At 43.3% G+C, this 14022-nt stretch overlaps 1 protein-coding gene and 1 long non-coding RNA gene across 8 annotated transcripts in view; one reads left to right on the plus strand and one right to left on the minus strand.

The window, feature by feature from the left end:
• The window catches only part of LOC130524369 (potassium voltage-gated channel subfamily D member 3-like), a 52566-nt gene extending 39771 nt beyond the window's left edge, over window positions 1–12795 (minus strand). For 5 of the 7 annotated variants that reach the window (XR_008950119.1, XR_008950118.1, XR_008950120.1 and 2 more), the window contains exons 1-2: window positions 12374–12795; window positions 10577–11730 (exon numbers count right to left, since the gene is read on the minus strand). Coding sequence is in view for 4 of the 7 variants with exons in the window: in XM_057030444.1 (XP_056886424.1) it covers window positions 10577–11679 (1103 nt within the window). In the remaining 3 variants the exon portion in view is untranslated. The remainder of the gene's footprint in view (window positions 1–10576; window positions 11731–12373) is intronic. The other 2 variants (XM_057030442.1, XM_057030443.1) reach the window with 2 other exon arrangements.
• Window positions 4902–8216, plus strand: LOC130524370 (uncharacterized). The gene is made up of 3 exons (XR_008950121.1): window positions 4902–5038; window positions 5621–5745; window positions 5895–8216. It is a non-coding gene; the product is annotated as an uncharacterized LOC130524370 (long non-coding RNA).
• Window positions 12796–14022: the final 1227 nt, after the last annotated feature.

The following is a 14022-nucleotide window of genomic DNA, read 5'->3' on the forward strand; positions in this document are numbered from 1 at the left end:
TTTCCTCTGTGTCTTCTAACTTGTCAGTGTTCTCCCTGTTGTTTTTCCAGAGTCATGGTTCATCCACTTTCACTTCTCTTTCGACCTTTTTTTTTTTTTTTAGTTCAGCACAGCTGGAGGCTCAAGATATCAAATTCAGGTCAGGCCGTCAGCCAGTCAACTCTTAGCCCAACTCAGAATAAGTGAGGTTTGTGCATCAGGAAACTTGTTTATGATGTTGACTGTTGCATCAACACAGTGCCTTGACTCTGCTAAATGGCCTAGATTGCTTCGTCGTTGAAAGCACTTTCGACAAAATGTGAGCATTCATATGCTAACCAGGAGTGGTAACAGATGCATTCAGCGCACTGATAGCATAGCATCACAATTAGGCTGTCAATATAGAGCTCAAGGAAACTAATTCAAACTACGGACCCTCACAGGTTTAGACCTCTCACTCTGACCCTTTTGGAATAGGACAAACATCTGTTCCAGGAACAACAAGACAATCTGCAGCACAATTTATGTTGTGGCAATCCCAGTTTTACAAGATATACTGGCTTTCACTGATAAAGTTTAGTCTGGTTTGTCTGCAGTGTGTATATAAACTGTAAAATAATCAGATTACCAGTGTCATCAGATTAAACAGGAAATGAAAGGGGACATTGTTGGGTCTATGGTGCAAAGCTATTGTAACGGTACAGGATTTGACCAGATTTCTTGCTTATATGCTTTTAAAAGAAACGTTTTGTCTCTGACACACTATCACACCTCTGCATAATATGATTTCCCCTTTTTTTGTCATCGTACAAGACTGTACAACAACATTTTGAGGCCAGTTGGCGTCAACCTCTGTCAGCCTTGATTTAGGAAGAACACCGAGGAACCTCAGGCTGGATCAGAAGTCTCACTGCTGCATTTTGAACTTGTTGGGGGCTGAATAGGGAGAGATGCTCAGATGAATGCAGATGAACAGAAGGAAAATAGTACTCCAAAATGAGAGAAATCAATGAAAAGGGGTGTTTTTTTTCTCATATCCTCACAGCGTTGTAAAAAAAAAGAGTAATACTTTATTCTTGTGCACTTCTACCTATTTTTGACAAGTTAATCTCACCTCCAGCTACGCCTCTTATGATATCTGGGAAAAAATAGGCCCTTGGTGGGAGTGCAGGCACCATGAATGGAAGATAAATACTTTTAATTTACATGCTGAAATTGCAGAAAAGAAAAAGAAGCACAACATCATGCTTATAATTGACAAAGATATACAATTTCAATATCAACAGCGTGCCTATTGCCACGACAATGTGATTTCCCAAATACTTAATCCCCAGGTTGCCTGTCGTCCTCTGCTGTCCCCATCCATTTGATGTGGTTCCCTTTTGTCGGATTCATTGTCGCTGTGGTTTTATCAACCTTTACTTTAGCCAATCTCAGCCAATTCACATGTACGTGTCAGTGGAAGACGGACAGCACATCTCGGCTTTAAAGCACGCAAATCCATTAAAAGCTTTAATTAAGACAAAACATCGCAGGAGCACTCTGAAAAACGGGCGCATGCAAAGCGAGTCTAATCACTCCGGTACCTGCAGCCCGGCCTGCTGCGTCCACACCAATATTGCTTTTCTTTCAAAAGCACGCTCAAGCTGCCGCGTTATTCCCGGATGATGACACGTTATAAACGCAGCGGCTCACTTGGACGGGGACGCGTGTGTGTTTGTCACAACAAAATGACAGATGCAAATTGCTTTCGCGATCTAATCAGGAAGGTCGTAATGTGTTCATGGACGCTTGAATGAGGTGCTGCTGCGCCATGCTGGCTCCAAACATCAATCTTATTTTAAACAAAAAAAAAATAGATTCAAATGAGTGAATGGCTTTAATTTCCCCCTTGTTTTACATCTGTATTGGTAATTAGTGGTGCAAAGTGAAGTGTGAGACGTGTCCTACTGCAGTAATGGAAGTCATACATACACATTAATGTATAATGTGAGTTATCCAACACAGGTTAGTTGAGATAACACATGTACATGGTTAGTTTAGGCCATTCAAAACTTTCCCCCCATGATGTATCCTCATCCTTTTATTGTCACCAAACAGTCAATTAACCTTGACTGTCCTCACAGAAGCTGTAACACTTTCCGAGCGTGCATCCTCCTTCACAAAACGCAGAAGGTTATACATTTTCTTTAGCTTTCTCTGAGCCAGCTGTGTAGTGAGATAAGGACCAAATATCTAAAAATAACCCCCTCATTCAGCGTGCACAGCGCTCGCTGTCATTCAGCGTTCTCCTTTGTGCCCTGATACAAACATCTTGAGTTAGCGTGCTGCAAACTCTTTAAGATAGCGTCACATCTGTCTTCTCCCTTGCATTTGTCCTTTGCTTTCAGGGCCGTTCTGTACCTGTTCTGTACTTTTGCCTTCTTGCTGTTCATCCTGCTGTATTTCCTTTGTTTTGTGGTTAACCTGTGTCACGGTACGATCTATGATATAGAAAACAGCAAAACATGGGCCAGTTATGAGTCGCATATTGTAGATCTTTCGATTGTTTTGCTTGGTTAATACAGGAGACCCAAACCCACTGATGCTAACTGGACATTATGCTTTATTAGTGCAAATGAACTTTTAAACACAATCATTATCTTCCTGGCAAGAGTGCACTTCTAACCAATTAGGACTGGAAAGATAAAAACAGATGACAGAAAATAGGATGAAAAGAAAAAAACAAAAGAAAAACACTGGAGACCAGCGAGAACAGAGTCCAGTTTTGCCTTTTCAAGCTGCTCTCTCTCTCAGAACTGCTAAGATATTGTTTGCAGATGCCAGAACTGCTCTTTTTCAGATGAAGGCATGCTTAAATGAATAAGCTACATAAATGTAGAGCTTGGTTTTTGCAGGTCGTAACATTTATAATCGCTAGGTGTCGCACAAGAGCATCACAGACCATATTAATGCGACAGAATAGGGTTATCTACGTAATCTTTCTTAAAGTCAGTTATAGACAGCAGTTTCCCGCCTAAATACTACAGAAAATATCTAAAATATGTGTCTTGGTTGTAATTACAGTTGAAATCAATCTCAGCTTCATGGAGGGCAATGTTCAGCTATTTGTTTGCATTCAGAGAGGGAAAGTAAGAACCACTCACTCGTGATGAAGGTGGAGTCGCACGTTAAAACAAGGTGGATCAGATCAAGCTGATGGTCAGGGATTTCTGCATGGAGCGACCGAGCTCTTGCGACTTCAAACTATTTAGAGTGTGGTATCTCATCTCGTTCCCTTAAACCAAAAATGCCTGGAAAATGCTGCAGAGTACTTGCAAATTCCCACTGATGATGTGAATATTGTGGAGAGTTCAGCATGAAATAAACAGATATATTCCCCTGAATTTGATGCTCAAAGACCTTGGCAAAAAAATGCAAAAATAGAGTGAAAAGCCTGACTTGGGTTTGGATAAATATTTCAGAGAAATTCCTACTGCTAACAGCTGCCATTCAAGCCATTTGCACCAGTAAACATGCTATTACCTGACAGCAGTTTCCCCTTTTCAAGGCATGGGAATCGCAATAAATCCACCTCTGCAAAAACTCTCATTTTTAAAAGATTGATCCAAACTGTATAAAATAATCCAATGCTATCCCATCAACTAGGCAACACTATGTTTTATGTAGAGTTACTGAATTGTTTGGTTAAAAACAACTCTCCTGCACACATCCTGACAAATCAAGCTCTGTTGCTATAAAGACTGGAAGGTATAGATTATGCTGCTCTGGCTCGACCGCTTCGCCACGGACCACAGCAGCATATTGATCTACATTTGATTCGATTATTTGGCGGGTGATTTCTCCACCGTTGCCACTTTAAGTCGTAGTTTAACAAGAAAACAGCGTGTGAACGTGGGCACGCGGGGATTGACCCTGTTCATTTACCGGACCAATAAATGAAAGAGCGAGAGAAACAATGAGGAGGAAGAGTGCGGAGATCGTTAAGCAGCCCAGAAGCCACTATCGCCACAAGTTTAATTCTTTTTAAATGAGTTAAGGTGTTAAATGAGTCCGCCTTGGTGCCAAATTAATTTTCCACTGGTATCATTAGGAGGACTTCTATTAAAGAGCCGTGTGATGGGGAAATCATCACTAAGAGCATCCCGGCCCGTTAAACTCTGGCATATTTCTAATTTCCTACAAGTGCACTTGTTTTGACCCCAAAGGTTCAGTAAACAAGTGTATTAGCACTTGGATAGAATCTGCCAAACCAACAATCCCTAACCCCTGACAATTTGAATAGTAAATATTCTGCCATGTCCTAAATATGCGGCCCCACATCCCAGTAGCGTTTCAGCGTGGCATAAAAACATACTCAATTATCAACAAAACAACAGAAGTCATTCCAGAATTAATTCCAGAATTAATCAAAAACTCCTTCCCTCTGTTCCACTTTATCAGTGGTATTTGCTGAGATTACACAAGTAAATTGTTGCTCCAACATAATTATCGACAAATCAAACAAATTAAAAGTCAAGACATGACAAACCCCTCTGACAGGACATTAAAACAGGTACTCAGATGTTGCGCGTATTAAAATGGGACGACTCAAAGAGAATACTGATTAACTACCCACACAAGAGGCTTTGTTCTACTTGCTGTTAATTAATTCCTTTACAGAGAGCTGGGCATCGGGCTAAGAGCACAGTTAAGAAAAGCTTTCATGGTAAAAATTGGGCGTGCCCCCCAGTATCGCCAAAGTCAATGAGGAAGACGCCAGAAAGTGTCTCACCTCATACATCCAAAGACAAGAAAACAGGGTTTATCCGCCACCAGCAGAATCAGATATCTGACGTGAAAAGGTTCGTGTGCACGAGTGAGTGTACAGTCTGTGTCTGAACACACGGGAAGAACAAGCTCCATTTGTTTTCCAGAAGAATCTGCGGCTCCCAGGATAGTGATAAAAATGTGTTTGGTCGATTCAACTTTATGCTCTAAAAGTATTTTTTCATGTGTTTCTGAGAGATACTGACAGAGGCTGATATCAGAAAGCATCCAGGAAAAGTATCTTTTGAAGGTAACAATTGACAAATGTTGTGGCAGTAGGATTTAGGCTGCGATGATACATATTCTGAACCATCTCACAATATAAATGTGGGTACAGTGAACAGGAAGCTTTATCTTTGACTCTGGTATCATAAAGCAAAGCCCACCTGTTGACAGCAGACAGGTTTCTGATTCTGATTTAACTTCTTCTTCTAAAATGCTCTTATTAATCAAACAACGGGCAGTTTGTGAGATCCCATCATGCCTCCAGAATTCCCCAAAAATGTTTTTCTCTGTCTGTCTGCGGCTGATGTTATCCCCATCGAGAACCATTTCCCACCAGTTACTTGACTCATATTAAGGTATTTTGGGCACAGACTTCCACTATCTCCAACATGCTGATATATTTGCAGACAGATCAGGTAGCAGCGATTTCAAACCTTAGATTGTCATCACAGCCAATACTGGATGTTCTTGGTTGAGCACCAGCCGCACATTAACTTAAAATATGTGCAACAGGCTAGACACAATCAGTGGATGTGTGGAGGTTAGTGGCGGAGGATTACGGAGATGGCGGTTATCTCCTGATCAATCCCCCATCTCATCTTTTCAGAGAAGAATCAGCTTTTCACAAATGCGCTGACCTGATCTGGACATGCCTGCCTGAAGTGTGGGTGGCGACGAGACAAAAACAACACAAGCGATTATGACTCACCGACGCCAATAAAAGAGCTACCGGTAATTAACAGTAACATTAAGTGAGAATGGCGCTAAATAGTTTGGGGAGAGCATGACTCACCGTGATCGAAATAACATTGCTGTAATGCGTTATGTTACATTAATCTGTGGTTCTTTGTTCCTCCAACTTTGTTGTCATTTCCTGACAGATTCACCAGGAAACGTGGCTAATCGCCATAACATCATTCAAACCAAGGCGTCTGATGGAGATGTCGAGCTGGAAGACAGAGGGGAGTGAGCAAAGACACTCTCACAAGAAAGAAGCAGATTATATATAGCCGCTGATTAAGGCAGAGATGGGAACATGACCTACATGCATAACAACATTTTTTTTCCCTCACTTTGTGCTACAGAACATCCTCCGTCCAGGACCAGGACTCTACAACTGGGAGAATCGCTCTAATTATACCACCAAAGTCAGATTCCAATGCACACCTCATTAATATTTCTCTCATTATTGGGTTAATAATACTTTTAGAGGCGTGGGAGAGTTGGGAAGAATGGCGGCGTGCCAGCGATTGCTGGCTTCCACATCACCTTTCTCGTGGGTTCAAAGAAAAAAAGTCTGCCATTGGTCAAGATTCGGGTATCGAAATATGCCTGAAATGGATGATTCCGTTTTACACACGTAGCCCAAAATAGCTGAATCCCCTGAGAGCTTTGAAGTGGAAGAGGGGAGGACGAGAGGAAGAAAAGACGGGGAGAGGGCTTTCTCCATCCTCATCAATCTTTCCGATTCTGTCCCAGCGACGCTACTGATGGTGCATCTAAGCGATGCCGTGCAACAGCCTCAGGCAGCGGCTTTAATACAGATCTTTTTACCAGGCACCTGAGGCTGATTTAACAATCCTTTTTCCTGGACAGTGAAAGCAGCTGATTATGCAGCCGGTCAGTCCCTTTTCCCTCTCATCTCTCTCAGTTCCAGCCCATTACCCAGATCTGCATCGTGCTGCGCTGTCAGAGAGGCGCGTGTGTGCAGAGAGGCGGGTCACTGAGTGGAGGCAACATAAAAGGGAAGATAAAATAATGCATGTGTGCACATAACGCGCGTGAATGCAAAAACCATGTCATACTTGACAGTCCACACGTCAGTGTCGGAGCCTCTTGTTGTCTCGGCTCTTTTGTTTTTTTGTGCGTCGCTGCTGCAGAACTTTTCTTCATTTGCATCCTCGGCAGAAAGTTCCCATAATTAGCGCTGCTTCGGGAGTGTTTGCGAATCAATGCGTTCTGCCAGAGGCTTCATGTGGACTGAGGATGAATGTTAACTACACCACTTAAAAGCAAACTGGGACCACTCCTACTTTTTTCTTTTACAACATTGCTTCATTGTTGTGGTTTTTACTCCATACGTGCATTTAATATTCAGTTCTGCTGACAAATATTTTGTGAATTGCTCCTCTGGATTCTCTCTGAATTATGTGAATGCTCTGATATGGCAGTAAATGATTTCATAAGCAGGCCAAATGACTGTCGCGCTCAGCTCGTGCGTGCCACCGGGTAGTCTCGCTAAGGGTGTTTGCGGGATTAGAAAATGGACTTTCAAATTGCGTGTAGCTTGAAATTGTGCTGAATTAAATATCAAACAGCGGGAGAGTAAAACATGCATACAGCTGTTGAGCAGCTCAAGTGAGTGCAACCAACTCGACTCAGACTGGTTTTCCTCCACCTCCTGCTGCGTTTGATGCCTGGGCTTTGACCTGGAAGTCAACAGCATACTGTAAACGCAGAACAGGAGCCGAGTTTAACAACACAAGAGGGAAACAAAACACGGCAACATTTTAGACTACCACCTAAAGACAAGAGAACATCCAAACTCCACAAAAAGCTAGCCTTGGCCTTGCTGTGAGGTAACAGTGCTAACCACGGCATTACTGCACTGCCCAATTTAGAATTGCTACAATTCAAATTGGTTTTGTCCCCAAAATGCAGGGAAGGTCATGACTTTATTACCAATATTGGTAAGCTATTGCCTTGAGACCCTGTAATTATAGACATTCCACCGTTTCAGTAATGCACTCTCTTAGAAAAGCCTGGCTGGAGCTCAATTGCTTACAGGGTTAATTTCAGCATCTAGTGTCACTGAGGGAGGCAACACCTGTCAGAATGTGCTTTATTTTAACAACAGAAAAGACCTAATCATCCTCAAACATTCAGAGACTGCTGAAATTAAAATACTAGTGATAGAGGAGGAGTTATTTTAGAATATTTACATGGAATGTATTTAAATAGAAGCTCTCTAGTCATTTTCGTCCCACTCAAAGCGTATTACATTACAAGTTACTGAAGGCAGAATCAGCAATAAGGGTTTAGCAATAAAGATTCTTGCACCAGTTGCACAGCTTCACAAGCTCTTTTGGGGTTTGGTGTCTTGCTCAAGGACACTTTAACATGTAGCAGGGATCAAACCAACGACCTTCAGATCACTGGAGCGACCACTCCACCACCTTAGATGATTAAACACTCTCAGGTTTTAGTCTCATGTTCCCTGCCCGTGGTTGTTAATGTGCAGATGGAGTTGTGTTGAGCTCTTCACCTTAGCATGTGACCTTTCAGCAGGTGGGAACACTGTCCTCCGGAGGGGACGGCAGCTGTCTGCTGGCTGTTCACTCTCAGTCCTATTCATGCACGAATGTCCCATCATTATTCTACATTAAACAAACCGGAGGTGCGACAATGAGGAGGGGGAAATCCCTTAAAATCGCAAATAAAGTCGATTTGTTTTAAAGATGGTTCGTGTTCACATGCTGTTTTGGATGGATCCACAGATAAAAACATCTTTGTTTGGATATATATATATATATATATATATAAAAAACAGGAAAAGAAGGCAGGAAAATTTGTGATTTTGTAACATCCATCTGGCTTTTACAGATTACAGACAAGAGAATAAAACCTTGGTGGCTTTGGGAAAGAAATATATGTAACCGTGCGAGGAGGGAAAGCATTCTGCATTCATGCTCTGACAAAATGATTGCAAGAGGGTGGAACATGCTCGAAATAATAGTTTCCCTGCTGGAAAATAACTGTCCTTGTTTTGCAATGAGGATTAGCGCAGTTGTAGACGGGCTCTCGGTGCCTCCGCACATTGCGCATCGGACATAATGGTTCCACACTCAATCTCATTGTTCGGGGTTCACAATTTCCATAGCACGCTCACCTTGGCATTTTCATCTGGTTCATGGACCTCCTAAAATCCTTCATAGAATACTCACACACACCGAAACAAAACTCATCAAAATAGCGGAGTTCAGGAGAGGTCAGGCATCCTTTTCAGATGGACACAATATGTTAAAAAAAATGTTTTTTTAAAACATATTTTTTTATACTTCATGAAACCTGTCCGGGTTCTGAAAATTGTGATATTTTTACCATCCATGAACCTGGGCACTTTTGAAAGCTGCCGCCAAGAGTCCTCGACATTCACAGGACAGAAAAGATATATAATCAGGCATATTATTACAAGGTCAACACGGTGTTCTTTTGTGCCTTCGTTCAGCTTATTAAACACTCCACAAAAAACCTCTATACAGTTTTAATAAAATTTTAGAACTTGATAAAGAATTTGAATGTCAAAAATGTGTCTGCGGAAGGTTGAAAGGATAAGTACATCACTGCAGGTATATAAGCATGATTGACTTTTCAGGATAATGGCACTTAGATTTTGATTTTGATTCTTACACCTGGGTGAGCTTTCTCCAGGTGCTCCAGTCACCCCCCCCCCCCCCCACACACACACACACACGCTGTTTAAATTCAGTGGAAATTCAATTGAATTTAATCTTCACTTTTTAAAACAGTAATAATGGTTTCTTAAACAGCTTGGCAGGTTTTCTAATACATCTCTTAAGCTGCATAATAACACGCTGAAATCTTCTGATTATGACCTGCCTTTTAGTACCAGCAGAGCTCGAGAACTTTTCCTTAAATGCTTCCCTGTGATCTTACGTCGACTTAATACAAACCTACACCTGCTTCCGACTTCATTTGAATCAAATTAAATTTGCCGTGATTCCACTTATTTCCAAATGTCACCCCTTCATTTGCACACGTGGCGTTACCTACAAAGAGGGGAAGGGAAAACAGACTTTAAAGAACTCGCGACTACTCTTCCTCCGCGTCTTTATAATGGAGTCTTTCACTCGGCGCAACTTTCAAGTCCGCAGTGCCTCTGTCAGAGTGACTCTGCATCTCAGCGAACTGGTGTGAAAGATTAAGAGCACAGTCGAATGGTGATAAAGGTGACGGAGGAGCTCTCGTGGGACAGCCCGCCTCCAGGCAACACGGTGGAGACATTTGACTTTATAATGACACGGGCGGATGACAAACCGCACGATTGTTGCAGAAAATTTAATTCCTCAAGAGACCGTTTCCTACTGAACACAGAAGCTATAAATCCAGTGGTTCCGGCCACGTCGAGGACAAAATTAAATCAAACTGAACCAATGTGAGCCGAGCGGTGCAGTTGTTTTGGGTCAAACAAGTGGTTGTGCGCGGAACCTTGTGAGAGGGCTGAAATGCATTCCGCATATGCGACGAGTTCTTGCAACGTGCGTGTGCAGGAGGGGCAACTGGGCTCAGCTGTGATGCGGGAGGCCAGATGAAATGCGGTGAGTCTCTGTGCTACGGGGGCCAGTCCTTATTCTTAATGGCAGCTTCAAATTAGCTGCCACATACTGAAGTATGGCAGCAGGCTAATGTTATTACAATAGTCAGAGCAGTTTTTAAGTTCTTAGCCATTATTTTTGCTTATGAGGGTTTGCGTTTTCCTACGGAATTGCTTGAATTCCATAGCAAATGTACCTGTGTAGGTGCGCATGTGTCAGGTACTCACCCCAGCGTTGTCATAGTGACAATAGTGTACCAGAAGGAAGCCGGAATACTGGTGAACTTGCTGGAGCTGGATCCTTTCTCTGCGTAGAACATGACCGTGGCAAAGATGATGATGGCCATGGTGAGGGAGAAGAGCAGGAAGCCCAGCTCTGAGGCACAGCTTTTGAGCGTGTAGCCCAGGATCCGCAGGCCCTGCGAGTGGCGGGAGAACTTAAAGATGCGGAAGACGCGGAAGACGCGCAGCGTGACGAAAGCGCCGCTCACGTCCTCGTTGTTGGTCATCACCAGGCCGATGTAGTAGGGCAGAATGGCCATCACGTCGATGATGCTCATCACCGAGCGCATGAATCGATAGCGGCTTGGCGCAGCGAACAGGCGCATCAGGTACTCCACTGTGAAGATCATCACGCAGGCTGTGTCCATGCAGAAGAACGCCACGGTGTACCGTTCTCCGCACGGCATGTCTTTCTCGTTGGCGGTGGCCCCGCAGGGCACCGTCTCCACCACGTTGGTGATGACTGACATGGCGATAAAGAAACCTGTGACATAATAGAAGACCAGGGCCATGGTGGAAGTGTGGGGGTTCTCAAAGGCTCGCCAAATGGTCTGCCTGAAGTTCATGTTAGGGAGCTTCTGGTCCTTGTTTTCCTCCTGATCATCCTGCAGCCGCTCTAAATTCTCCCTCTTCCTGTCCTTGTACTCTTCGTAGCAGCAGTCGCCGATGAGCTCTGGGATGATGCCGAAGAACATGAGCTCATCATCATACGCTGAGATGCACTCGTGCCGAGGGTAGTGGAGCTTCCCAGTCCGGTAGAAGTTGAGGATGCTCCTGAAGGCATCGGGATCCCGGTCAAAGAAGTACTCCTTGCTCTCCTCATTGTAAAAGAAGTCTTTTTCAGAGCTGCCCAGCAAGGTGTCGGGGTAGCGGTCCAGCGTGGTTCTCCAGGTCTGAAATCGGCGCCCGCTGACATTGAGGATGATCAGCTCATCTTGCCTCTTTCTGTTGTCTCTTGGCGCGACAGGCATGGGACAGTTGGCAACAGGCATCCAGCCAATGGCTGCTGCCCGGGCAAATGGGAGCCAAGCGGCTACACCCGTTGCCATTGTGAAGTAGAGTCTTCAAAGCAGTAGACTGTTCCCAAATTCAACTAACATCTGATGAACAAATAACATAACAAAGAGGAAAAAGTCTGAAAATAGCAGCACACTCCAATTTTAACAGAAAAAGCAGGTTTGAGCACAGACATACAGAGGTCAGTTTATTAAAGTACACGGAGAGGTGGGTGTCTAATCGCAGTTGTGGTCGGGTCACATTAAACAACTTAAAGGTAACAAAAGTTAAGAACTTTTGTTTAAGTTGAGAGTTGTGAGAGTCCATCAAGTATCTGGGTTTAATCTACTAATAAGCCTGAATCCAGTTCGATTTGTTAAACAAATATTATTAGTGTGGACACCAGGCAGACTTCACCTTTTCGCTGTTTTAAGTGACACATACAAGGGCTGACTCAACCTGTTGAATTAGGAATCCAGAACGAAGACACATCTGCTGCATATTTGCATAGAAGCCACTAGAACGCGATTGCATGGGAACAAAACTACAATTTCCGCGGTGTTTTTGCTAAATAAGCTTCAACTGAATGTCTCACAGTGTAATGATGTTTTTTTTTTTTTTTTAATAACACATTTAAAATCTCACACGGTGATTTTTCTTTGCACATGAAAAACATCTGTTCACCTCAACACCGGCGTACATTTATTCCTCCCTGGAGTGAAAAACTGGATCGCTCAGCGGACTTACCGACAGAAGTAAAAGGTGGGTGAAAGATCCCAACTTTTCTCCAGGAGAATCGGGAATTTCTGAATCGACTCCTCAAACGCACGTGTGCGAAGAGCAGCTCGCATCCATCCGGCGGGATGAGGCAGTGGTCGGCGCACCGGAGCTACGGTCGGCGGACTCCTGCACCCAGCGGAGCGCAGAAGTAACGCGGCTGATGGAGCCCAATTACGCCTGCTTTACGGAGCAGCATAAAGAAGACACAGGTGCCGGAGTAGGTCTGTCGTCCTCAGATTGTGATTCACATCGCGGCCTTCCTTTGTTTTTGCTCTCCTCCTCAGGATTTGGGAAGTGAAATGCGCCGGAGAGGAGAAACGCGCCTCCTTTTCTCCATCAGTAGAATGTGCGTGTCTCTCCCTGTGCCAGCTCTGTCATCAGCCCTCCTTCCCTCTGCATCATTTTACTATCATAATATGACAAAGCTACTCCACCACTTTGCCTAGAGTCAAACATTGTGGTTCCCAACATAGACATTTGACACTGAATCTTTTTTTCTTGTGTGCATTTAATATATATATGAAAAACCCTCACTCAGCCATTGTGTTCTGCTTTACAAAAGCTTTTAATTTAACATTATTAAACTTCAGTGGGTAGAAGGGTTAAGTATGCCTCATATTTCTCCCATTTATCATATTATAGTATCTTCTCTGCACCTCTGCAAATGGATGATTCTGAGGGAAGGTGGCCCCATAAATGAGTCGTTTTATTCTTTTATACCTTTCAGTTCATAATCATGCCTATAAGTCTCAGAATGCCTATTTCAAGCACCGAACGCTTAACCAGGTGACCAGCTTCTTCTTGCTGCAGCAATGGTTAGTGAGAGTGAAGTTAACATTAACTAACAGCGGCAAATTAACCACATCACGTTTCCCAAAAGACACAAACCCTCAACCAATGTAAGAGAGAGGGCAGCATCTGGCCACTGGTAAAATAATGCAGCCGTAGTCCTTTTTAGAGAAATGCAGCAGAAGTGCATTGATTTTGCAGCTTATTGTTATTAATATTTTAAAAAATAAAAAGGATTATTTCAAATGGTGGGAAAAGGTGAAACCAACAGTACCTCATCCTCCATCTTTTATTTGTTTTACAGCTGGATTTCTGGGCAACAGGTCTCCAGACTCCAGTGATCAGTAGTTCATCAAGTCACAAAGGAGCTATACAGGAAATATCTAATGTGCTAATGGACTACAGGAAAAACAAAACATAATTCAGGCCATTAGGGCATTAACCTGACCTTACTGACTGTTGCTCTTGAACTGTAAAACCTTCAAATATAATGATGGTGTTTAGACTTAAATGCGCGTATGTGTGTGGGCACGCGTGTGTGTGTGTGTGTGTGCTTGGCCAAATAGATGTTCGAAACAGATGAAAAGCTCCAGGCGAGCCTCTGGGACCCTGCACAGGCTGAACTGATAGATGGATGTTTCTATTGCAGCTCTAATGGTGGCAGTCTCTGCTTTTGGGTTTGTCAACAAAAATCAAGGAGGTGATTTTAGAGCTGGGAAAAAAAAAGCTCTCCTGTTAGATTAATGCTCAAGTTGTCAAAGCACAGGTATCCTGGCACAGTTATTGATAAGAAAGTTTCCGTGGAAAGAGTCTGCAAAAAAGTGCGA

This window comes from Takifugu flavidus, chromosome 4 (genome assembly GCF_003711565.1).
Source record: "Takifugu flavidus isolate HTHZ2018 chromosome 4, ASM371156v2, whole genome shotgun sequence".
Lineage (NCBI taxonomy): Eukaryota > Metazoa > Chordata > Actinopteri > Tetraodontiformes > Tetraodontidae > Takifugu > Takifugu flavidus.